Source organism: Pan paniscus, chromosome 11, assembly GCF_029289425.2.
Source record: "Pan paniscus chromosome 11, NHGRI_mPanPan1-v2.0_pri, whole genome shotgun sequence".
Classification (NCBI taxonomy): domain Eukaryota; kingdom Metazoa; phylum Chordata; class Mammalia; order Primates; family Hominidae; genus Pan; species Pan paniscus.
This window is the reverse complement of record NC_073260.2, coordinates 24,940,996-24,967,645: the sequence shown is the minus strand read 5'-3', so window position 1 is coordinate 24,967,645 and position 26,650 is coordinate 24,940,996. Positions and strand designations below refer to the sequence as shown.

Sequence of the window (26,650 nt, the reverse complement as noted above, 5' to 3'; positions counted from 1 at the left end):
TTAAGCCTGAGGGCAGTGGGTTGCCATGGAGATGTGGTCAAGTTTGCCTTCTACGAAGATCCCCTTTGCTCACATCCTCTCCAGCCAGGCTGGAACACCACGGATGTGTCAGCCTTCACACTGGCTGTTGTCTCTGTCTGCGACTCTTCTGCTTGGCTATCCATCCACAAGGCATGCTGTCGCTCACCTCCAAAACCTAACCCACCTGTCACCTGCTCGACAAGGTGTACCCTCACCACCTCAGCTAAAATCGTAACCTTCCCCTCACCCCACTCCACCTTGCTTTATTTTTCTCCTTCTCATTGATCACCATCTCCACCCAGCAGCTAGGGAGTCATGCCAGAAACACATGTCAGGTCTCTCTGCAGCTCAGGACCCCCAAGGGCCTCTTCATCTCAGTTGGAGGAAGTTCCAAACCCTACTCATTGTGCCTACATGACCGGGCCCTTTCCTGCTACTCCAACATCACAAGCTCATTATTGCCCCAGGGCCTTTGCACCTGCCGCTCTCACTCTGCACCACACTGTGGTTCATTCCCTCACTTTGTTTAGTTCAGACCTCAGCAAGGCCCTCCCAGAGAAGCCCTGTCTAAAACAGTACTGCCCCACCCCCATCCCTGTCTATCCCGTTCCTGCTTTGGTTTTCTGTGTAACACCTATCACCATCTGACTTTATACTCTTTGCATACTGTCTGTCTCTCCCAATAGGATATAAACTCTGAGAAGGCAGGACATGCAACTGCTCGGTCCTCACTCTCTCCTCACTGTTCAGAACAGTGGCTGCTGGATAAATGTTTATGAAGCAAACTGATGAATCCATGAATGAATGGCAGGATGGATGAATGAATGAATCAATCACTCTAGCCATCACTGGAGGAGGCCAGAGCAGGCAGGGAGTTGAGGGGGGTGGTGCTGCAGGTCACTGCAGTGAGCAGTAATGAATGTCTGAGTGTGAAGGCAGCAGGTGGGGACAGAAGGCACTCCTGACGCCATACCCCTAAGACAGCGAGAGGCCAGTCATGCCACACATATCCCCATCTCGACCCACAAGATGCTGGCTCGGGCATTCCGGGTCAGAGCCCTGCAAACCCAGAGCTCCTCATCTGGTCCCATGATGCTTCAGGGGCATAGTCAGGCAGGGGCAACTGCCCCCATTTCCCCACAAAGTTGAGGTTTACATGCAAACCTTGGTCCTGACCTGTTAACTGCACAACTGCCTCACAGGAATCTGCTGCTGACAGCCCCTGTGATGCAAGCGCGGTATGTGGTGGTTGGGGGGATTCTTTCAAAAGGGGGAGGGTGATTGGGCTGCTCTCTCACTCACTGATTAGTGACACTGGTTCTGGCTCTGCCAACTCTGAGGCTTCTTTGAGCTCACACCCAGTTCTGCCGCTTGCAGCTGAGTGATGGTAGGTAAATCCTTCCTCTGTAAAATAGGTTAACAGCAATACCTGCCTTAGGCAGTGGACATGTTAACACTTACAAAGCACTCAGAATAGGGCCTGGCACAATGTACGAGGAAGGTGACTGTTACGTGCATTGGGAGACTGGGAGGCCTTGCAATCTGCCCCAGCAAGAGAATGAACCGCGAGACGTGTCCTGGCCCATATGACAACTAGGATGGAAAGGAATGGCAGCCCTCTCACACCACCTCCCTCCTCCAAGACCATAATGAGTCCAATGCTCCCTGGAAGTAGTCCAGCCAGGCGCGTTAAGGTGAACAGTGAGGCAGTGATTGACATGCATTCACTTCCTCAGGCTCAATATTCATAGTCCTGGTGTCAGCAGGAGGCACAGAGACGGGTCAGAGCCTCAGAGGTATCTACAGCAAAGACAAGGGGAGCCTCTGCCACATTCAGGTGGAGCCACTGCCCCCTACCCCAGGAATTCGACCTGCAGCTGATCCTGGGGGAAGCTGGGGTTGGACTCAGATGACAGTACATGGTAGGACCAATGCCGTGGGATCCTGCCCTGCTCTGGCGCATCAGGGGCTTTGCACATTCAGCTGTGCAGGAAGCTCTTATCAGGCAGCCATGACTTTCCAGGGAAGCTCAGGGAGGGTGTGACTTTTTCCCAGAAAGGGTATTAGAGAACTACAAAGGACCTACTGTGTGCCAGGCCCCGTGCTGGGTGTTTTACTTATATTATCTCATTTGATCCTCCCAATGACCCTGTGAGGCAGGCACTAGGACTGTCCCTTGTCACATCGATTACACCTGAAGTTCAGAGAGGGAAGAGACTTGTCCAAGGTCATCTGACCGTTCTACAGAAGGTGAGGTTTCTAACCCGGGTCTGGGTCACCCCAACGCCCATACTACACTGTCCCAACCCCAGAAATGAACAGGGCCTTGATGTCATAGGAACCTGAGGCCCCCATGACCAACCCTCTTGGAAATGAGAGAGAAGGCAGCCATAGCTGGCCCTGTCCTCAGCCTCATTCCCTGCTACTAACTGCATCCTGGGGACATGGCAGGTGGAGGTGGAGGGTTGGGAAGGTGAGGGGTAGACGAGGGATGAATATCCAGCCCTGTCGGGGAGGCCTGAAGTGGAGCAAATGGCAGACGGGTCGGAGCCCAGCCCTCTGAGCCCAGCCCTGCCAGACTCCATCTGCTGAATCCAGACGCTCAGGAGTCCCAAGTCCCCAAGCCATGTTCCTTATGCATCTGAAATAGCTGCAGACAGCCGGCTAAGAACCTGGGGGATGCGTCAGCAGAAACGCCTGCGGAACGGGCTTCCAGAGGAGGCTCAAGGTCAGAGCTCATGCAGGAGCTGGGCCTGTTCACTTTCACCACCACCCACACACAATCACAGCCACCTGGGCCCCCTCCCCCTGTACCCACTGAGGCCAGAGCCTCAGTGAGGGCATAGACCTGGCGGCTCCATTAATCCTGCCAGATGGGACCCTTCACCCACTCTACAGCTGAGGTGACTGAAGATCAGAGAGGGAAGGTCATCTGTCCAAGGTCACACAGCAAGGACAGGGCAGAAAGCTGAACTCTATTCAAGGCCCGACTCCATATCCCCGACAAAAACCTGCTTCCCATAAGAGCCAAGATGACCTGCTGCCATTGTTCTTCCACCTCCTTCCTCAAACCTGTGGCAGTTCAGCAAATTCCCTTTTTTTCAGAGAAAAGAACCCCTTATTTCCTGAGTTGGCCCAATCAGGGCCCAGGTATCACAGAAGTGTGGTCTTGGGGAACTGTAAGGGGATGAAATGAAGAGGGGCAACCTTTGCGGGGTGGACTCAGGGGCAGGTAAGGCTCCCCTGCATGATGTCAAAGCCTGAGGCTGCCTGGGCACCGCGGGGCCACCTCAGCAAAATGCAGCTTCTCCCTCCTAGCCCTTCTCCTCCCCTCAGCCCAATTCCGGGTTTCTAGGCCTCCTTCCCCTCATTACAATGGGAGGGCTGTTACATAAAGGTGCTATTTCCAGCTCTTTGTTCGTCGGGCTTCTGTACTTCTGTCAAGCCAACAGGGTCCCCCAACTCCCATCCCAAAATGCACCAGAGGCCTAAGGCTGAGTGGTTCTTTCTTCATTCTGTATGTGGGGAAACTGAGGCACTGAGTCACAAAGGCCTCTGGATATTCGCCAGTGGGGGCCTAGATTTTGCCTGAAGGGGCTGCTGACAGGAAGGGAGATAAAGGCAGAGGGAGAAAGAGATTAGAGGGAGAATAACAGAAAAGAGAGAAAACAGAAGATTCAGCAGAAAAGGCACAGGCGGAGAGCAATGTAGAGAAACTGAAGAAGCAAAGAAAAGAGCAGGGCAAGGCCGGTGGCACGGCCAGAGCTGGGCTGGGAAGAGGAGCTTGTAATCCCAGGAAAGGCTACGGGGGTAGGGAGATGGAGGGACAGGGATGTGAGCCAGGAAGTCCTGGCATTCCTGGGGGGCAGCGGGGCTCCCCAGAGTGAAGGGTCAGGGGCCAGGGAGCCAGAGATTTGTGGGACAAGACCCTGGAAGTGTCAGTCATGCAGGTGGCGACGGGGAATCATTGGACCCGCAATCTCTCCAAGCACAGGGTAGGGGTGTAAGTCTGTGGGCCAAAGGGAAAGGTCAGAGGTGCAGAATGGGAGAGAAATAATCCTGAAAGCAGCTAACTGGGCCCCGCACTGGCTGGTGTGGCTGAGATCACAAGAACAACCTCAACACTGGGCCAGCACTGTGCTTTTCTACCAGCCTGTCTATTCTGGCTATCATATTTGACCGCCAAATCACAACATTAGGGAGCTCTCTGGGAAGCTTCTGCATGAAGCCTTCCTGAGATGGGGCAGAAGTCACTGCCTCCTTGTAACCAGGCCTGTGCCCTGCTGAACAGACCAGGCTTCCTCCTGCTAAGCTGAAACCTGCTCCACGCCTCCCTCCCTGTGGTCTTAAGAAAAGGACGTCAGTGGAAAGAGAGAGTGACCCAGAATCTCTAGAAGGTTAAGGCAAGCAGAGCCCTCAGGATAAGGCTGGAAACCAGCGCTCCTGGGAGGGAATGCAGGCACCCGAGAACTTGGCTGGGGGAACTGTTACATCTTCATTTCCATTAACCTCTAACTGAAAGGCCACGTTTCCTTTCATTGCTAACAGAAGCAACAAAGCCTCAGAGGAACTGGTCATGGTCACCCACAGAGAGCACTGATCTTTCACGTCACATTCCAGCTGCTGCAGATGTCACAAAATCCCATTTATGCACTTCTTGGCTTCACAGTTACAGCAGTTACTGACTCACTGCTCAACCCTGTTATTGCTGTCCTAAAGTAGCATGTTTTACGTTGTGTTTTCATATTCTGAAAATTATATCAGGTATTTCCTGATGTAATTTGTCATCCTATGTATTGTGTTTTATTTTAAACATTTAAAGCTTTATTCTAAGAAGGGATCCCAGCACTTCACCAGCCTGCCAGAGGGGTCTATGGCACAGAAATGAGGAAGACCCCCAGTCCTAAGTCAGTGCTTTGTCCAAGTTCCCCTTTGATAGCTTGGGAAGTCCTCACTCAGAGGGCAGCTGGGGCCAGCCCATGTTCAAACAGGCTCTGACCTCCATGGGCTTGGCTCTGTTTGGTGGAAAGAGCTTCCAGCAATCCCAAGTTGTCACAGGGGAAGGCAGGTGTTCCATAAACTGCTACAGAGACAGCAAAGCACTGGCTGAGAGGAATGGTCCTATTCAGGCTCCAGGTAAAGCTGTGGCCGGCCTGAGAGGCTTTAATGCCTCTGGGCAAACTGATGATTCTGGAAGGTGCAGGGGGCACATGCTGAGGCCTCCCTGGGATGGAGTGGGCTCTTCTACTTAAGGAGAAGACACCTATCATCCTCGATATGCCCTCTCTGGGCACTCAGCAGCTTCCTGGGGTGGGGGATAGGAGGTCATCTGGACAGGAGCAACAGCCTCTCCTGGTCACCCGCATCCACCTTGCACCTCTGGGCTCTCTCCACACAGAAGAGGCAGCTTAAAAAAATGTAAACAGAGGGCTGGGTGCTGTGGCTCACACCTGTAATCCTAGCACTTTGAGAGGCCAAGGCGGGAGGATCCCTTGAGGCCAGAAGTTTGAGACCAGCTTGGGCAACATAATGAGACCCCCATCACTACAAAAAAATGTAAAAATTAGCTGTGCATGGGAGCATGTGCGCCTGTGGCCCCAGCTACTCAGGAGGCTGAGGTGGGAGGACCACTTAAGCCCAGGAGTTCAAGGCTGTAGTGAGCTACCCCAACAGAGACCCTATCTCTTAAAAAAAAAAAAAACACAAACAGGATCACATCACATCCTTACTCAAGATTCTCCAGAGTATCCCATGGTTTTAGGGTTAAACACAAACACCTCCCGCTCCTGACCCTCGCCCCTCTACCCCTCACTCCTGACACTCCAGCCCTACTGGTCTCCTTCCATTCTTCTGAGTGGCCATGTGCCAACCTGCTCAGGGCCCTCAGACATGCCCGGCCAGCTCCTCAGCTGTCTCACCTCATCTATTGCCTGGCTGTAGCCAACAACTTCAGATCTTAGCTTCAACCTCTCTCCCCAAGTACCCCAGACTGGTCGGGGCCCATGTATGTTCTCACACCACCCTTCAGCCCGCTTTATCAGAGTGTGAGTTATGGAGATGATTTGAGTTGAGGTACCCTCCTCCACTGGACTTGATCAGCTTCAAGAGCACAGGCTCAGCCCCTGGCAGGCAGGAGATGCTCCACAAAGGCTGCTGCATAGAAGAAGGAGTGGCTGAACGCATGACTGAAGGAATACATGGAGTTCCTCTCTTACCCCGCTCATGGATGGAGAAGGATTCTCTAAACCATCCAGGCTGGACCAAAGTCAGGATGCAGGAGGAAAAATAAGGCCCTTTGACAGTTTTCTACTTGTTTCTGGAAAAAAAAAGCTGGTTTGACAGTGAGGGGTCCCTGCAGCTGGAGGGGCCTGAGACAGGCCTGAGCTTCTCCCAGTTCACTGTGCTGCAGACAAGGAGGGAGGCACAGAGGCCATGGAAGGAGGCCAATGCAGAGAAGCACTGACAGCCACATCTACTGCCCCCTATTCACCTTCTTTTTGGGGGACAAGAGGAGGGAAGAAGGACAGTAAGGCCTTCAGGGGCAGGGATCCTGTCCCCAGCATCCTTGGGCAGGGGCTGGGAGCCTCCTTCCAGGCATATGACAGGGCTGGAGCACAAACTCTCTCAAATCCAGGTGGAAAAAGCCTGAGGTCAAGTCCAGGGCAAATTCCAGCTGCTGCCACCTGACCTCAAGGGCATTTGCTCCTTGAGTACAAGGCTGGCCTTGACCTCTCCAATCTCCTTTTCTCTACAATGCTCTGCAGTGCCTGAAATGCTTTGGCTATGTATCCTCACCCAAATCTCATGTTGAATTGTAATCCCCAGTGTTGGGGGAGGAGCCTGGTGGGAGGTGATTGGATCATGCGGGCAGATTTCCCTTTTGCTGTTCTCGTGATAGTGAGTAAGTTCTCATGTGATCTGCTTGCTTAAAAGTGTACAGGACTTCCCCCTTCTCTTCCTCCTCCTCCAGCCATGTAAGATGTGCCTGCTTCCCCTTCACCTTCCACCATAATTTTAAGTTTCCCGAGGCCTCCCCAGCCATGCTTCCTGTACAGCCTACAGAACTGTGGTTCAATTAAACCTCTTTTCTTCATAAATTTCCCAGTCTCAGGCGGTTTCTTACAGTAGTGTGAGAACGGATTAATACAGGGCCCTTTTCCAACCTTTGGAGTAGAAACAGAATGGGCTCCTCCACACTCCACACCTGCATATCCACTCCTGATCTCACTGAATCTTCAGAACAACCCAGACAGCTGGTCTTATCAGCCCACCGTACAGATGCAGAAATGGAGGCCCAGAAGACACAAGTCATCTGCCCAAGGTGACAAAGCTACTACTCTGGAAAGCAGAACCCGGCTGGTAGGATCCCAGAATCTGTGCAATTAAGCCCCTCTGCCACAGGCATGCTGGCACTAGATGAAGAATTCAAGAAATAACAGGCAGGCCTTTCTTCTTTCACTCTGCTCTCCCGGCCAACATCTTTATGGGGGAAATAATATTGTGTGAAGGCAGCATAAAATGCTCAGGGCTGGCTCTCTGTTAGACAAATGGAAAATCAACACAGTTTGTGAATGGGGGAAAGCTGGATCTGATTTCCTTTGATTGACTGTGTCTGCTTTGAGGGCAAATGGCTGCAGAGTGAGCCACATTTCACCTGGGATCAATAACCACACAGCATGATCCGAGGAATTCAGGCTAAATGGAAACTGGCTCCATTTGGGGCCAGTGTCTGGGGCATCTCGGTCATCGATAGCCAGCCACTTGATGTCATCTTGCCCAACTGAACACTAGAACAAAGAACATTTTCCTACCATGTGGGAGGCGAATGTTTAGAAGGCCGCATAGTAGAAGATAATCCTGCAAGTGGCCGGGGAGTGTGTGCTTTCCTTCCAGTTTCTGTTCCACACTTTCTGGGCCTCCATTTTGTACCAGCTCTCGCTGTTTATTGGGGAAGGGAAACCCACGAAGAGGTTAAAGCAATGTGACAAGTGATTTAGCAGAGGTATGAGGAGTGTGTGAGCTCCATGCAGGAAGGGATTTTGGCCATGTTATGTTTTGGGTTGTTGTCCACATTTTAGGGTTATTACTCAGCATTACTGCAGCAAAAGCTTACTAATATGTGGTGTTGTAGACCACATAGTGGCACTTAGTGGTGAATAAAGGTGATTATTTCAAGCTCTTTCTCTCTCTGGAGGAATGCTGCAGTCCTTGTTCAAATATACACAGAAGAGGTGGGAATATAGAGCTGTCATTCCTTGCTGTGCCTCCCCCAAATATTTTCCAGCACCTCCTGATGCAGAGAAGACTCTCAGAACTGGAGGAGCCATGGGGGTCTTCCGTGGTTGTACAGATGGGGAGACTGAGGCCAAGAGTGAGTGAGGGGCTTTCTTGAGAGCACACTGCCTGGGAGAGACAGAGTGGAGTACCGGTGTGGGGGTCCAGACTCCTAGGATGGGTCCCGGTGCCCTGTGTACTCTGCAGGAGGGCTTCCACGTGGAGGAGGTTTGTCCTGTGGCCACACATGCAGCCAACATGGGTGTGCATGGCTAAGGGACTCCCACAGTCCCCACCGGCAGGAAGGGTGGTACCTCCATCAGGTCTATAAACCACAGCAGTCACTCCTGAGGAAGGGTGAGCAAAAGGGCCTCCAACGTGAGACCTGCTGTGTGTGGGGGTGGGGAGAAGAGGGGTTCCCAGGAGACAACAGGGCAGGGGCTGACCCAGCCACAGGAGGAGCTGGTGCCTGCAGAACCCATCATCACATCTTTAGCAACTCAGGCTGCATGACCTTCCCAGGCCCTTCGTGGCCCACAGACCTCTGGGTGTGGCTGGTTCCTAGGAATTAACCAGTTCACCTTGGTACAAACCCACTCTTACCTATTCTCAATAATCAGGGGGATCCTGTTAAATCGAAGTCAGACCACATCAGTTCCCTGCTCTTACCTGCCAAGGACTCCCATCTCACTCAGAGTCAAAGTCCTCAGCACGTCTGCCCCCGTACTCCCTCTGCTCTGGCCTTATTGGCCGCCTGGAATTCTCTGACACTCCAGGTACACTCTTACGTCAGGGCCTTTGCACATGCAGCTGCTTCTGTTGGAAATGCTCTTCTCCCAGATGTTGGCATGGCTCTCTCCCTCACCACCTGCAGGTCTTGACTCAAGGGTCACTCCCTAACCACCCCACCCCTCTCCAGTCTCCCTTGCCTGCTTTATTTTTCTCCCTAGCACTTGTCATCATTTAACTTACTGTGTATTTCAGTTATCTATATCCTGTGTTATTGCCTGGCATTCCTGCTGTCTGCTCAACTCCATCGTGGAAAGGATTTCTTTGGTGTTCACCACTGTATCCCCAGAACCTCAAAATGTACATAGCACACAGTAAATGCTCAATATTTGTTAACAGAAAGGAAGGACAAGAAGAAGGAAGGGAGGAGAGAGGCAGATAGATGACGAAATGATGCTTAACAGGGAGCTGGTGAGATCCTTCAGGGAAGAATCACAGCCAGATGGCAGGGGTAACAACAGAGCTCAGAGTCAAGCAGGCCTGGGTTTGAATCCTGGCTCCATCACTCACTAGCCGTGCAACCTTGGGCAAGTTGCTTCTCCTCTCTGAGCTTTGGTTTTCTTCTTTGTAAAATGGGGATCACAGCAGTACTCACAACTCCTAGCTCCTGGGATGGTCAAAGAAGATACGAATGGAAAGCACTACCACAGTGCCATAGAGAACATTCAACAAATCTCAGCCACTATTGTTATTAATAAAGGCCCAAATTATGGGCTAGGGTCTGTGCTGAGCACTAGGGATAGGGACTCAATGGTAACCGCACGTGCGATCGCTGCCCTCAAGCAGTCAGCAGTCACATTGGGTAACTGGGAAACCTGTACAGGCTTTTATAATAGGACATATGAGGCAAGAGCTGTGACCAAAGGAAGCCCGGGGGCAAGAGGAGCCGTGGCCTGAAAGTCACTCCCCTTGGGAGGATCAGGGAAGTCTTCTTGGAAGAGGCAGCTTCTGAGCTGAGGGCTGAAGCACACATAGGAGACAGTCAGGTCATATGAAGTGGGGAGAAGAACATTCCAGACAGAAAGCACATGGCATATGCAAAGGCCAAGGGGTCTCTCAACATCACGGCACAGAAATTACCATCCTCATTTTACAGATCCTAAAACTGAGCTCAGAGAGGTGAAACCACTTCCTGAGGTCTCACAGCAAGAAAGTGGCAGAGCTGGGATTTGAATGGACAGGATTCTCACTGCAGAGCTCAGGAAACCTGATGACCTGGAAAGACAGTCAGCACCAATAAGAACCCCTGGTCCCCACCAGGACTGGGTGCAGACATACGGGGGTGGCAGAAAAGGCCACAGCCCCCTACCCCGGCCCCTGGTTAAGGGACTCCCACAGTCCCCACCGGCAGGAAGGACGGTACCTCCATCAGGTCTATAAGCCACAGCAGCCGCTCCTGGGGAGGAAGGATGAGCAAAAGGCAAAAAGAAAAGATACATCAAATAAATATTTAGGGAATGGGTGGGTGCAGCAACAACCCCTTCCCCAAATGCACACGCGCACACACATGCAAAATCCACACATTCTCCAAACCCCTTTTCTATTTACCTTGAATGCTTTGGGCAGGAATAATGGAGAGAGGGGAGGGAAAGACCCCACTGCCATGACCAGCATCCCTTCATTCTGCCTGCCTCCTTGAAGGAAACAGGGGAGTCCCCACTGCTCTAAAGAAAAGACATTTGTCCCTGCTAAAGGGCCTTCAGGAGACAGTCATTTACTTTGGGGCGAGGCTGGGATCCGTATTCCCAGAGAGAGAAACAAGCTCAGAGAAGGGAAGTGAATTGTCTGAGGTCACACCTGCTAATGAAATGCAGAGCTTCAAGGAGGGCCCTGTTTGGAAGCCTCGGTTGGAGAAGGCCTGGACTTCAGGGAGGCCCAAGCCCTGTGATGTCAGAGAAGCTGAATCTGTGGAAGGGAGCTCTGGACTGTGCATGTGGAGGGTACCTGGGTGGGATGAAGGTCAGGGGGGCGGTGGCAGTCCTTCAGCCTAGCACTTTCCAGACCCTCCACGAGTCCCCAAGGCCCTGGGTACAATCTCCAGGTAGTTTTCCCCAGCCAGGTGGGGCTGGGTCCAAAAGAACCGAGGCTTCACCTGCCCTCAGGGTGTGGCCAGCATTTCTGGGATGCTGGTACTAGCAGGTTACTCACCCTGGGCCCACAGGCATCCTCTCATTTAATCCTCCCAACAAGCTGGGGGAAGTAGTATCACTGCCCCTCTGCAAAAGAGGAAATCAAGGCACCGCGAGCTCAAGTGCCCCTTCCACGCTGCCTTTCCTGCTTGCACAATTTTCTCTTAGAATCACTTCCAGGAGCTCACCCTGGTCTAGGTGAGTCCTAATCCTGACATGCATGTGCCACCTGGTGGGCCATGGACTTTCACAGTCACAAATTCTGAGTCCTTCCCACCTCAGAAACTTGGGGAAAACCTTTAGGACCACTCTTTTCATCTGTCCCAAAAAACTCCCTGTATAAAACCACCCTATGGCCTTTCTGAGGCTTGCTTTCCCCAGGGTGCCCCAATTTGCAGTGAGAGCCCCTCTGGCAGAGCAGGGCCAACTTCCACAGCTGGGATCTGGACTGGCCCCAGATGGTGCTTCTCAGGTAGGGGAGAGCCCCCTGAGCTGGGACAAGGTTGCTGTGGGCCAGTGCCAAGCTGGGGGCTCCTGACCCCCGCCCCAGAGCCCTTGCCAGGCAAGATAGTCACCTGACTCCTGGCACTCCAGCCTGATTTGCCCTCAGGGCTTCGGGCTGCTGAAGTCAGAGCCAGCAAGGACCCCAGGCCATTTTATCCAGAAACTGAAGACCAGAAAGGCTGGGGCTCAAACCTAGACCTCCTGCCTCCCAGACCAAAACACATCCCACCCCATTCACTGAATATTTCATCTCTGATTCTAAAGGGACCATTGTAGAAGCACAGTCTGCAGTTTCCCAGGTTTTAGAGCAGTGGCTCATGGCTGCTGAGGCCTGAACATTATCAAGGCCAATCTCAGTGGAGCCTATCTTAGAGAGAAACAGTCATCAGGCCAAGGACCTGCACCCTTAAACCAGATCCTCACCTAAATGCCATATCAAAGTATGTGCTCAGAGCCTGGGGTGAAGGACAGCCTCTTCCCTGCCCCAGAAGTGATCTGCTTGTCCCAGAACATGGAACTGCCTCTGCTGCAGCCATGTCCAGCCCTAGAGGAATGCAGGGCGACTTGTGGGGACATCCCAGGAAGGGGATGAGCACCCTTGGAAATGATGGCAACTCAGGATGGGAGGGATAGGGGTAAAAGAGTATAAAGGAATCACCCCCAGAAACCCAGAATCCCAGGGCTAAAGAAAAGCCACACTAGGAGTTGGAGCTTGCAAAAGAGAAGGGTGCATGCTCCTGGGCCATTTTCTGGTGGCTGCAAGCTCATCCTCACTCATTAACCATCTGTGTTTGTAACCATGGCCATCACTGCACACCTCTGAGCTCCTGCTCTCCCACTTAACAAGACAGCTAATACCGTATCTACCTCCAGTCTGAGATTCCTCCAGAAAGAGCTCTCAGTTCAGCATCTGGGAGCAACCGCCTGCTTAAGAAACATTACTCTCCCCACTCCCTTTCCATAGAAGACTGGTGATGAATGACCTGACGGTGAGAAACAAGGGCATAGAGGAGAGCATGGGGCCAAGGCAGCTCTCCTGACCTCCAGCCCTGACTTTTCCACTGCATGGACCTTAATAACCAGTTGTTTCCCAAGACAGGTAACAATGCATATGCTCCTGCTCCTTCCTTGCAAACGTCTCCTGGGATTCATTTGCCTCCAAGCATCCAGGGGGCAGAACCATACCTTGAGATGGCCAGATGCTTTGCTGGGGGGCTGGTGAGTCTGCAAGAGAGTCACGCTGGGGCCAGGCATGGTGATTCACACCTGTAATCCCAGCACTTTGGGAGGCTGAGGTGGGTGGATCTCCTGATGTCAGGAGTTCGAGACCAGCCTGGCCAACATGGCAAAACCCCGTCTCTACCAAAAAATACAAAAATTAGCTGGTTGTGGTGGTAGGCACCTGTAATCCCAGCTACTCAAGAGGCTGAAGCAGGAGAACTGCTTGAACTGGGGAGGTGGAGGTTGCAGTGAGCCAAGATTGCACCCCTGCACTCCAGCTTGGGTGACAGAGCAAGACGCCATCTCGAAAAACAAAAAGAAAGTCAAACTGGGCTTGGGCTCCAGAGACAAAAGGGTGGCCTCTTGGGGAAAATAAAAATCACAGTCCAAGTTACCATGCCCACTACCATCTACTGAGTGCCCAGCGGGAGTGGGCACCATGCCAGAGGCATTCCCAAGGATTCTAATGATCTTTTTCTATTTGCCTAATTACCTACTTTTTTTTTTTTTAACCTTTCTCCCCCAGCTTCCCAGACTGCAAGCCCCAGGAGGCAGGGCCACATCTCTCCTATTCACCTGTTGTCCCCGAGAGCCCATGCCTAGCATGCAGTAGACATTCAACAACTATTAGGTTTTTACAGAGGAAGAAACTGAGGCTCAGAGAGGCAAGGCACACAGCTGGTAAGTGGTGGTGCTGGGATTCGAACTCAGGCTGGTCTCACTCCAAAGCCAGCATCTTAACTCTGCCCTGGCTACTAAGCCAGGGACAAGGCAGAAGAAGCTCACCCTGGCCGAGCTGACGGTGGTGGAGGTGCCGTGGCTGCCTGTGGATGAACCCGTGTCACTGTAGGAGACCATGGAGTAGGTGTCCCCAGCCCCGGGGCCTGGGGGCTGCCGCGCCTTCATGGACTCAATCTCACGCCTCAGCATCAGGTGGTCGAAGCGTTCTAGGTCTTGCGGGGAAATGGTGCCTCTCACCTCAGAGAGGAGTGAGAACTGGAGGCGGGGACAAAAGGGGCACTCAGCAGGGAGCGCTACTAGAAGGTGGAACAGGGGCCCTGCTACCCCCAAAGGACTGGCATGCAAACTTGACCCTGCCTCCCCTCCTTAACTGTCTGGCTCCCCAGTGCTCTCAAGAGAAAGGCCAAACACCGTCACCTGGACACCAGGCCCAGCATCATCTCACTCCTGCTTCCCTGTCACCTCCTCAGCAAGCACACGTGGCTGTGACTCCCTGGACACACTGCAACATTTCATGCCACAAAGACTCTGGCTGTCTGAAGCTTCCACCCAGAATACCCTTTCCAATACTCATCTCCAAATCCTATTTCCTCTGTTAAGTCTTCCGAAACATAACCCCTCCCAGTGGATTTCACCACCTCTTCCTTTGTACAGTTTCTGGACCTCAAACAGTTTGGAGCAGAGTTCTCAAAGCTGGTGGCACAGCACAGTCACCTGGAGGGCTTGTGAAGATGACTGACAGCTGGCTCCCATCCCCAGATATGAGGCGTTAACCAGCCTGGAACGGGGCCCGAGCACTGCTTTTAAGAGCAAACCAGGTGATTCTGTGCACTCAGCGTTGGAAGCCACTGCGACAGGGACCCAATCACAGGGCGCTTTAAATGTCTGTTTCCCCCAGGAGTCTGTGAGCATCCCGGGGGCGGGAGGCTGCCTCAGTCCCAGGTCTCTGCCCAGTGTTCAGTTCAGGCCTGACCCCTTGTAGGTTCTCAGCAAAGGAGCGGGGGCAGGGCAGGATGCAGAGCCCTGGAAATGCTGAAGCCAGTTGGGAGGCAGGGTGCGGGTCACCTTGGCGTGGGTGTTGAGCAGCTCGAACAGGGCCATGACGAGGGCCTCCACAGAGACGCTGCCGCCACGGTACTCATCCAGGTAGTAGGCCATGGTGGTGCGTTCCTGCTCGTTCAGCAGGTGCCGAGCCTGCTCCTCCAGCAGCACTCGTGTCTGGTTCCCCAGGCTGCTCAGGGTCACCTGGGAGCCGGCTGGGCCCTTGTAAAATCCTGGCTGCAAGACAGAAAGATAGAAGCCCAGGAATTCTGAGCTGCTCTAGAGCTGAGTGGCCATGCCACTCCCCCTCTGCCCTTCCATCCTGTCTAAGTGTGGTGTTTCATCTGTTATTCTCACTCATAACCCCCAGCACCTTGCCTTGATAGTACTATCTTTCTTAATTAGAATTTGTTTTGTCTTTACATCTCCTTCACTGAGTAAAACCCGCATGAGGGCAGGGACCTGGTCTGCTCTGTTTATTGCCATCAACCCTGGTGCCAGAGGTAGTGCCCAGAACCTAGCAGTCAGTCACAGATAAGTGGGCTGGGGGGTGGGCAGATAAGGGGCTGCCCAGTTGGAATGAGGTAGTGTAAGTCACTCGGCACCCTCTGGCTGGCCAGACCTCCTCACTCAGGGAGCTGTGAGGAAGCAGAGAATACCCCTTAGAGGATGTCTTACCTTGTTTATTCCTTCTGTTGTGAGATCGCCAAGAAACCTGTGGGGAAAGACACACATCTCCAGTTGTGCATTTGAGCAGATCAAATGGGCGTGGGCAAGGGACAGGCTGACTTGGGGCAGGAAGAGCAAAGCTTCAAGAGAACCATGCATCGTGGCCTCCACTCGCTGCCAGTTCAGTCTGGGGGCTACTCAGGGGTAAATGAAACTCCGGACAGACTGGCAGCATCCAGCCTCTCAATCAGCAGTGTGCACGGCACCTCCAAAACCACCCGAGGTGGGCTCCTGAGTTGTTGCCAACCCCGCAGGACCAGGCAGGTAACACAAGGAGTGGAGGGAAGAAATGGTGATTGACAGGCAACCTCAGGGTCAGGCCAACCCTCAGGAGCTTAGGGGCCGGTGAACTGGAGATCCCAGATGCAACTCGCAGGTGCGGCTCAGCTCCAGCCGATGTGGGCTCAGGCTGCCAGACTTCCTGATTTTTAAGAAGCATCCAGAAATCCATTTTTTTTTTAATAGAAAACCTGGTATCTTTCTAGATGTTGGCAAGTAACTTTGAAAATGTTTAATACTAAGCAGGTGAAAGGAAGGGAAGGGGGAGACACACACACACACAGAGACACAGACAGACAGACAGACAGACAAGCTCTGCAGTGTATTTGGCCAGGTGGCCACCAGGCTGAAATTTCTGATGAAGATCAAAAGGTGACACATTACACTGTTGGCAACTATGCAGCCACCTGGCAACTGGATCTCAGTTTATGACTTTAAGACCCTCTCACCCAGATTTCTTCATGGGATCCAGCCTGGTGGCCTCTGGCCAAATACACCCCAAAGCATCTCTCTCTTTCCCTCTCCCTCCCTCTCTTTCATCTGCACAGATCTGGGATGAGGGCAGGGTTATGGTCCCCACTTTTTGGATGAAGCAACTAAGATCTATAGAATGAGTTAAGTAATTTGGGGACAAATAAAGAATGAGACAGTTGGATGGTGTATTTCAGCTTTCCATGGGGAAACTGAGGCCAAGAGAGGAGAGGGATGTGTCCAGGTCATGTCCTGCCAATGGAAGGCCTTGGTGTGGGGACTGCAGGCTGAGAGGAGAGCCAGGGAGGTGGAGGGATGGGAGGCGGCTATCACTGGCTTTCAGAAATGGCCCTGGGGTCTGGAGATTGGAGCGAGCAGAGTGGCCAGACCCTGCCGAGTTCGCCATGGTCTCCCCAATCCGGGAACTGGCGATCCACTTGGTCTCGTCCACAGTGGTGCGGGCATGGGGCAGCCTCCCGACGTCCTTCACTGTCAGGATGAGGTGCCGAGATGACTTAAGCAGCCTGACCGCCTCGTCGTGTAGGATGTTGAGAAAGCTCCGCCCATTCACTTCTAGAATCTGGTCCCCAACCTGCCAAGATCACCACACAACACAGTCACCTGGGCTGTTTGCAGGATTCACACTAGGGACTTCACAGCCCAGATCCCAATTCTCCTCTGGGCCAGCCTGTCAAGGAGGTCATCCAGGATCAGAGAGGATGTGAGGATGCCTGAGGGTCACACAGCAAGTCAATAGCAGTGCCAGCCTTCTGATCCTGACCCAGAGTCCATGCTCTTGTCATCAAAAGGGGGCATGTCCCCATGACTCAGCAATGGCTTTGAGGGGTGGGTCTACGATGACATTCCCAAGCATCCCCTTATCTAGAAACAACAGTCATCTCAGGGCCAAGGTGGGCGTGAAGCTGGGGTAGGATGAGGCAAGCCATGAAGGTGGACATCCGTAATTTTCCTCCTACACTTTTACTTTGTTGAGGTTTTTACCTCAACCATGCATTCTTATATTACCTTAAAATGTAAACAACACTTTAATCTACTAAAAGAAACAGCAATAAATGAGAAAATTAGTTTTCCGTTAAAGCAGTACATATGGCTTAGATTCTTACAAGGAGGCAGCTTTATTTTGTAATTAAAAAAATATTTCTGGCAGGTACAGTGGCTCATGCCTGTAATCCCAGAGCTTTGGAGGAATGAGGTGGGAGGACTACTTAAGCCCAGTAGTTGCAGACCAGCCTGGGCAATAGTGAGATTCCATTTCTAAAAATAATAATAATAGCCGGGCACAGTCGTGTGTGCCTGTAGTCCTTAGCTACTTGGGAGTCCGAGGCAGGAGGATTGCTTGAGCCAAAGAGTTTGAGGCTGCTGTGAACTGTGATTGCACCACCATACTCCAGCCTGGACAACTGAGCAAGATCCTCTCTTTTTACAAAAATACTTTTAATGAAGGAATGTAAAAATAGAGGCAAAAAATAAAACTAGCCTTCCAATAAAAACAAATATGTGACAGAAATAGAAGGGGTTGAAAGGGAAGATGCTGCAGGGTATGATGGGACCGCACCTTTAAACTCGGGGTTCCTTTCACAAATGGGTCAACTGAGGTCCAAGGACGGGAAAGGGCTGCCCAGGGTCACGTGCCACTGAGGCCTTGAAGGGCAGCCTCATAATGCTGGTTATTCTTGGCTGTTTTTCCTTTTCCCCAGTTTCCCAGCCTGCTGAGAGCACATGATCAACTCCTGTAGGTTTACCCAGCATTTTTCAAAGATTTGGAAAAGGTAAGACAAATGGGAGCTTGGGAGAAAAGAAGATGGGATTACAAGGCTGAGAACCAAAACCCTGCTCCCCAGTTCCCCGGCTTTTCTTGAATGCCTCACCCCAGTTGGGAGTTTCCAGTATAGAAAGTGGTTACAAAGACAGACTTTACCTCTCCCCTCTGCACCGGCTTTGACACACTCAGGGGAGGCTTGCTGCCTCTGCCTCCATGACCCTAACAGAGTGGGGTCTGTGCTGCATTTCAAGCATTCACCACCATTTACTGCAATGCCTACTGTGTGCTGGGATGTGGCGCTGAGCAGGATAATCTGCTCTTGTTCCATTTAGCTCACGATCAAGGGTGAGCTCAGCTTTGCGTGATGACTGAGTTTCCCCATCAGCCTCTCCACACTGTATCCCCAGGGCCCAGCACACAGTAGGAATTAAAAAAATCATCAGATGAGGCTGGGCATCGTGGCTCACGCCTGTAACCCCAGCACTTTGGGAGGCTGAGGTGGGCGGATCACTTGGTGTCAGGAGTTCAAGACCAGCCTCGCCAACATGGCAAAACGCCGTCTCTACTAAAAGTACAAAAACTAGCCCGGCGAGGTGGTGCGCCTGTAGTCCCAGCTACTCGGGAGGCTGAGGCGGGAGGATTGCTTGAACCCTGGAGGCAGAGATTGCAGTGACCCGACATTGTGCCACTGCACTCCAGCCTGGCTGGGTGACAGAGCAAGACTCTGCTTAAAAAAAAAAATCAGATTAATAAAAAGACACGCATTTCCATCCATTCCAACTCCAGGACCATCTCTGCTGCAGCTCAGAGACGCACATTACACCAGCCTTCTTTGTCTCTTTATATGTTTTCTCCTTAATATCACCAACATCCTATAAAGTAGGTATCATGGCTCTCCATCTCACTAGAGAGGAAACTGAGGCTCAGAAAGGTTAAGCACATAGTTTGTGGTCACAGTGCTAGTGAAAAGGAGTGCTGATTTGCACACCCAAGTCAGGCCAGCACCAAGGCCCCTCTGCTTTCTACTGCTGGGCTGCTGCCCGGAGCGCTGTTTGGGGACCACGTGATATCGCTTCAAATCCAGCGTGTCCAAAGCTACTGTGCTGCCATCCTTTCCCTGACCCTGCCTGCAGCAGCCAGATCTGAAAACTTCATCCCATCATCAACTCTGCCTTTACCCCCCGAGCAGATCCTTCAGCAAATCCCGTCCTCCACCCCCATCAGCCCCCTGACCTCGGTTCCTACCTGCTCCCTCCCACGTTAGTGAGCTAGCATCCTCATCACTGTGCATTTACATCTAAACTGGCCAGACATAGTACCAGATTAATTTCTTTTTTTTTTTTTTTTTCTTGGAGACTGAGTCTCCCTCTGTTGCCCAGGCTAGAGTGTAGTGGCGCAATCTCAGCTCACTGCAACCTCCACCTCCTGGGTTCAAGCAATTCTCATGCCTCAGCTTCCTGAGTAGCTGGGACTACAGGTGCACACCACCACGCCCAGCTAACTTTTTGTATTTTAGTAGAGGTGGGGTTTTGCCATGTTGCCTAGACTGGTCTCAAACTCCTGAGCTCAGGCGATCCACGCGGGTTGGCCTCCCAAAGTGCTGGGATTACAGGCGGGAGCCACCGCGCCCCGCCAGTGTCAGATTAATTTCATCAACTTTTTGCTTTGATGACATCTCTCCCTGCTTAAACACCTCCCATGACCCCTCATAATCTAGGAGGAAGCAAAGCACTATGCCTAATGGTTTCAAAGACAATCAGATCTGGGTTCAAATGCTAACTCTATCACTTCCGTGCCACACGGCCCCTTTACAAAACCCACAATAGCTTTTGTGCCTCACTTTCGTTGGGAGTAAAAAGGGAGTCCTAGCCCAGGATTGTCCTTCTCCAAATATCTATAGTCAGCAGCATCTCAATGCCACATGCTTTCACCATGCCCCCAGCAATATCTGCAATTCTCTTTCTCCCTTTCTATGTCTCTGAGCTCCCCAGTTGAGAAGCCAGGGCCCCTGAGAACTTCGGCGTCTCCCTGTAAAGAGCGCGAGACAAGACCCAACACCTGGCTCAGGGCTTGGTACTCAGCAAGCACTCAATCAGTGCTTATGCATGCAGGTGTGGATACTGCCCTTCCCTATCTCGCCTCTGCAGCTCCCTCCTCCCCTCTCTCTCCCAGCTGGCTTTCTCTGATGTTAAGAGGCAGAGCTGTGCAGCTCTCCCAGGTACTCAGGCCTTACTGAGAGTGGAGGAGAAACTCATTCCTGCTGGGCTCACTGGCACCCAACTTGCTAAACCACCTCCCCACGTGGCAGCTCCACCTCTCATCTCTGCTGGGCAGGAATCTTCTCCGTTTCCACCTGCTGCTCTGAGCTGGAGCTGGCTGCACTCTTCATCGCGGAAGTGCTTTGTTTCCTTAAGTATGCCCCTCAATAGCTTTCGCTTTCATTGCGCTAAGGGCATCAATTTTAATCTTCCCTTTAACACACTTTATTTCATCCCTGCAGTTTAGTTAAAGGAACTGGCATCCAAGAGACCAGCTACGGAAGGGCATCCTTCTGTATGCAAGCCTCTTCCTATGGGTCCAGGCCAGGAGGGCAGTGAGGGGAGGGAACAACTCAATTCTATGAGCATCGACGTGGCCTTCTATGAGGCTGGGGGAAGGTTGCCAGATAAAATATAGGATGCCCAGTTAAACTTGAATTTCAGATAAACAAATGCTTTAAAAATATACGTATGTCCCAAATATTGCATAGGGCATATACATACTAAAAAACGTATTCATTGTTTATCTGCACTCAAATTTAAATGAGCATCCTGTGTTTTTATTACTGAAAATCTAGCCACCCTGGGGTGGAGGTATCAGTCACCTCTGGGACCAGTGGCTCTTGTGGGGGCTGATTTAGTGTTGTGGCTTCCAAACCTAGGTCACTTCCCTCACCCTGAGCCTGGCACCTGGCACTAATGCAACCTGAGTCGCAGGAATTACCCAGCATCCCACTTACTTCAGCCTCATCCTAGGCATTAATATGCGTGAAATCCCAGGTTGGCTGTGCTAGTCACATTGTCCTCATGCCTGTTAAGTAAATATATCCCTACCAGATTTGAAGAGGCAGCATAGATGCCTGTGCAATCTGCCTGGGGAATGGCTGTGAAATGGGAGTCACACTTGGGAAACCCTGACTTACTGGGGACGTGTAAGCCCATCTTCCCAATCTCTTTTCAATCCTCTCCTGTCTCTTCTTCCTCCAGAGCCTGTGTTCAAACCAAAGTGCTAGGTAGGACTGGCTTCAGGGTCTCCACAGGGCCCTCTGCAGCATGTGAGTTGGTTTTGAGTGGTTCCCATTTTTCTGTGTCCAGCTCTCTCCCTTTTCCTCTACTTGTTGGAAAGCTTCCCCAGGTCTAGGAGCCCTGTCAGAAGAGCTGTCTACACGATCACTGCGATGTAGAGTCCACAAACCACTTTCAACCAAGTCTGGTGTCTTCCCTGCTGCTAGTGTCCTAGTGCCACCCCGTGTGGCCAGTGGAGTGTGGAGTCCCATCCCTACATTGCAGCCTCTAGTTTTAAAGCCAGGCAACCGTGACATAGTAGCTGAGTGGCCCCACACAGCTCTCAAGTACAACCTGAGTCTCAGTTTTGTCATCTATAAGATGGGCATGATACTACCACTAGTTCCCAGGTAGCTGTGAGAATCAAATGGAACCACCCTGCACAGAGCCTGAGACACATCAGGCTTTCCATGGCTTCTCATGTGCTTCTCTTCCAGATACAGGAGACAGGTTCAGAGATGTTGAAGGACTTGCTCAAGGTCACTGGTCGTACTGGAAGTAATCAAATGAACCAGCCTTTGAGCCCAATCTTCTCATCTTCTTCCTACCAGCCTATGCCACCTTCACCCCAGCACAGCACTGGCATGCAGGAGATGCTTAGGAAATAGCGAATGGATGGGGGGACCCGGCCTTCCTCCTCTCTTGGTCTCACTTCTGTTTGTTTCCCCTTTCCCGTCAGTTGGTGTGAGTGAATTTGGAGGCAGCATGTTTAAAGACCTTACTCTCACTCTTTCCCAAAGGAAACTAAGAGCTCTGTTTGTTTGTTCATTGCAATGTGGCTTTTTCCTACCCACTGAAACCAACTCAGAGTTAGACGGCACAGGAAAATAAAGCAGAAAATAGAGGCAAAGATGCTGTATCCATCGGGGCCTTCCAAGGCGTCTCTTATAGATGCAGAATCCAAGGCCCAGAAAGGACAGGAACGTGTCTAGGGCCACAGAGCAAGGCAACAGCAAAGCCCAGACCCACAGCTAACCGTGGAAACACTCACATCCCTCCACCAGAGCTCACTGGGACAGGACGTGCTGGAGATAGGAGAGACAGGTGCCAAGTGTGATCGAGTGTCTAATATTGCTCAGCTTGCTTGCAGGGCACTGATGGGGAGGACAAGGAAGGATAAATGAATAAAGGCAGCTTTATTTTATTTGTCACCATGGGAATCCTATTTGTCACCACTGATGGAGGAGTGGAGGGTGGACCATGGAATGCCCTTCATTTTAAGGCAGAGGAAAGACTCCTCCATCATCCACAGCCCACTGAGTGACTGGCTCATGTTCAGACACTCTGAGAAGAGCACGGCGGGGCTTCAATAAGGACAGGATACCGATTTCCCTGAAATTGGCCAACCACCAGTAAGCAGAGAATTCAATTCCCTTAGGTCTGGGGCAGGCGCAGGAGCCCCAGGAGGAGAGGGGACCCTCGTAACAGCGGAAACACTCAGTGGACCTTGCTGGGTTAACGGAGCCCTCTTACTCTCCAAGAGACCTGAGGAAAATAATTTCATTGTTCTAAGCCTTCCTTCCCAAAATGGGAACAAGACCACTAACAGCTAGTGTGTTGTGCAAAGTACACCAGTGGCCATCTGGTGTGTGTTTCTGAGCACAGACCCAGGAGTCTCTGACTAATTCTACACTCTGCCACTTACTTGCTGTGTGACCTTGGGTAATTGACTTCACTTCTCTGTGCCTGTTACCTCCTCTGGAAAATAGAGATCATATCAGTACCTGGTTGACAAATGAGTTAATACATTCCCCAGTGTATCACCAACACTTAAAACAGGGTCTGGCACATAGTAGGTGCTCAATAAATATTTACTGAATGAACAAGTATAAAACACATAAATGAGTAGCTAACATACAGTAACCGCATGGGTCTCCATGGGGCCATAAATGCAATAAATGCATTTTTGAAAGCCATGCTTATCCCTGAATTCACCTGTTGATCACTCACCAACCAAATCTAGCAATTCTACCTCCAGGGTGTCTCTCAGCGCCACCCCCTACCTTTCCACCTACCTTCCCCAGGGCCCTGCCTCTGGCTTCCACTGACCTACACACGTTGACCACACCCATGAAACTCATATTTTAACCCCATTTTACAGATGAGGAAGCCGAGGACGGGAAGTAGAGTCATTAAGAGCTGGGATCTGGCCTTCATTCTACCAGCCAGCAAGGCCCCTGCACGAACCAATACCACCCTCTCCTTTAAGAAAAGCCAGCCTGCCCTTCCTCTACTTCTTACCCCTCCCAGCCCTGGGCTTTAGGCCATGCACTCAGTAGGTGCTGTATTCGTGCCCGATGAAGGGAAATGGCAGGAAGAACCTGTGGTGGAATGGCAGTAGCTTCGAGCTCCCTCGCCAGAAGTTGTTAGGAGAGAAGGCTGCCAACAACCTGATCCCGAGGCTGAGCTGGGAGACGGGAATCCATCCTCTCAGGCCGCGCGTGCACCTGTACCAGCCACGCTGGGAAGGGCCCGAAAGAAGCCGATTTCAGAGTTGCCTTCAGCACCCTCCCAAGCCTGTGTTAAAATGGATCTTGCGGCTTCAAGGGAGGACCCTGTTGGCTGCAGCATTATCACAAGGAAAATTCAAATTCTATTAAAGAGTTTTATTGCAATTATGAATCTTTAATAGTTTTCTATGTCAGGTATAAAACTTTAATGGGCTGGGTTTTTTTCTTTCATTACAAGTAAGCAATACAGTTTTAATGAGACATTAGTTTTTCCCAACAGTTCAAAAGTCAGTAAACCTTGTCCATATTTTGAAAAAGAAAATAAAAAGATGCAGGTAATTGCTAAGACGGTTCCTGGAGCAAGCTCAGGGTATGGGCTGGGTCTGGGTGAGCTCTTCACCCAACCCTCTCTGGTTTAGAGCTCTCACAAGGCAGAACCTAACCAGAAATGCTGTGGATGGACCCGGCAAGGCTAATGCACACTGACTCCCAATATGGTCCATGCTTCCTTCCGGTTCCCTCTTCTGACACTGGCAGATCCATTGTTAGTACCTGCTTACTCTATTCACCACACAGGAAGCCTCAATGAAGGCCTGCTCTAACCCAGCCATCAATCAAAACTGAGGCCAGAAAGGGGAAAGAACTTGCCCAAGGTCGTACTCTGAGTCAAGGTCAAACCTGAGTTCTTCCCACAGGAAAATCTGGCTTCCAAAGTAAACAGAGAAATTACAGAGGTCAAACACAGAAAGAATAACAACTACCAACCCCCAAGTGCCTTGCTTAGGCCAGCTACCTTGTACAGTTTAGCTCTAAACTTAATAGGCACCGCCTGAGACATGGAAGGGTCCGTGTTTCATAGATGACAGCAGTGAGGCTCAGAGAGGTGAAGCTACTTGCCCAAGGACACCCAGCAAGCAAGTAGCAGAGTGGGATTTGAAGCCAAACCAATTGCTATTCTGAGACCCAGACCTGCAATAATGGAAATGTTCTATAACTAGGCTGTCCAACAACTATTATTTACATTTAAATTATAATAAAATTAAAAATTCACTCCCCCAGTCACACAAGTTCCATTTCACTAGCCACATGTGACTAATGGCCACCATCCTAAACAAGCCTAAACACAGCCCCAGATCAAACCCCTGACCTTCTCCGATTCTTTCCTCCAAGCCTGGTCCTTCTCCGGGGCTCCTCATCTCATTGCTCAATCCTAAAATTCCAAACCCACTGGATCCATCATCAAGCCCAATGCATTTTCCTTTCCCTTCCAAAAGGACCCTCCATCTTCTCTAACTCCACTCGGATCCCAGCTGTTCTTGTCTCTCACCTGGACCATTACGACAGCCTCCTAAGTGGCCTCCCTGCTTCTACTTTCACCACCCTGCCCGATACTTTCCTTATGTAGAAGACAGATTCATTTAAACTGCAAACCTGATCTAGTCACACCCTCCTTTAAAATCCCCCAGTAGCTTCCAAGCTCCTCTGCCTAGCCTGAGAGGGGCCTTAGCGTCCGAACCCATCTCGCACCTTCCTCCCCTACTGCTTTTTTTCCGATCCAACGATACTTGCCATCTCTCAGTTCACTCAACAGATGGAGCCCTTTCCCCACTCCAGACCTTGGAGACCAGACCATTGTTCCTCTGCCCAAAACATATTTCCCTTCATTCCTCACCTGGATAACACCTACTGAATGTCCAGGTCTTGGCTCCAATGACACCTCCTCCAAGAAGCCTTCTCCAGCTCCAAGGCAGATATCACTAATCCCCCTCGCCCAGGGCACCCTGCAGCACTCACTCCCCACAGTTTGAGATCTTACTAGACTACAGGCAGAGAGTTCAAAGTCAGTGCGCTGCACCCCCTTGAATGGCACTGGGAAACACCTGACAAATGCCTGACGGAATCCATGAATGAATGAATAAACAATTAAATAAATGGATGAGCAGGCATACAAACAAGCTAGTCCCCTCCCCATTCTGGTTCCTGCAGACAGGCCGGAGACATTTTCCATTTATGTAAAGGTTGCATTTGACAAGGCCAGGGCATGTAGGGAGGCTGGGTACATGCAGCCCAGCTCTACAGGCTGCAGCAGGGAAGGAGCATTTGATTTTTACAATCAAAGGGAAGACAAAGAGGTAAAAACACAAATCAGTTTTGTTTTTGCAGGAATCACACTCTGGGAAATGGTGTACATTTAATCCAGCCCCTCATTCTGAAAGAAAGAAAACTAGGGTGAGAGGTAGAGGAGGGGTGTCACAGGTCCAAGGCTTCCTAGGCAGTTGGGGCAAAGCTGGACCAGAACCCAGTCTACCACCTGCTTCAAGATGCTCTGTAGACCTGCAAGAATCAAGTTCTCAAGCTCAAGTCCACAGCCTTCACAGACACAAACAGTGACCAGCTGGAAGATAAGATGGAAGGAAGGGGAAACCTCATTTATAGTAGCAACAGAAGAGAAAAAACTACCAAGGAATAAACTTAACAAGAAATGTTAACAACACCTATATGAAGAAAACTTCACACACTTCTAAAATACTCAAAATTACTCAACAAATAAAATATCCCCTTTTCTTGGAAAGGGTTCAGCATTATCCAGACATTGGCTCTCTCTCAGCTCACTTACGTATTTAACATTATCCCAACAAAAACATCAACAAGCTTTTGTTAGAAAAGTCAGCAAAAATTCATGGGGAAAAATAAAAATGCACAGGGAAGAGCCTTAAATGCATACTGCTAAGGGGAGGAAGCCAGTCTGAAAAGGCTACACACTGCATAGTTCCAACTATGTGATATTCTGAAACAGGCAAACTGATAGAGACACTGTAAAGATCAGTGGTTGCCTGAGGCTCAGGGAAGGATGAGAAGTAGAGCACAGAGGATTTTTAGAGGGGTGATACTCTT

At 51.1% G+C, this 26,650-nt stretch overlaps 1 protein-coding gene across 4 annotated transcripts in view; it reads right to left on the bottom strand.

Annotated features, from left to right (window-relative positions):
- Positions 1–26,650, bottom strand: part of WHRN (whirlin) — a 109,225-nt gene that overhangs the window by 7,487 nt on the left and 75,088 nt on the right. For all 4 annotated transcript variants that reach the window (XM_014346270.4, XM_024930131.4, XM_063593926.1 and 1 more), the window contains 4 exons: positions 16,589–16,791; positions 15,399–15,435; positions 14,745–14,957; positions 13,725–13,934 (listed from right to left, as the gene is read on the bottom strand). In XM_014346270.4, the coding sequence (XP_014201756.2) occupies positions 13,725–13,934; positions 14,745–14,957; positions 15,399–15,435; positions 16,589–16,791 (663 nt within the window). The remainder of the gene's footprint in view (positions 1–13,724; positions 13,935–14,744; positions 14,958–15,398; positions 15,436–16,588; positions 16,792–26,650) is intronic.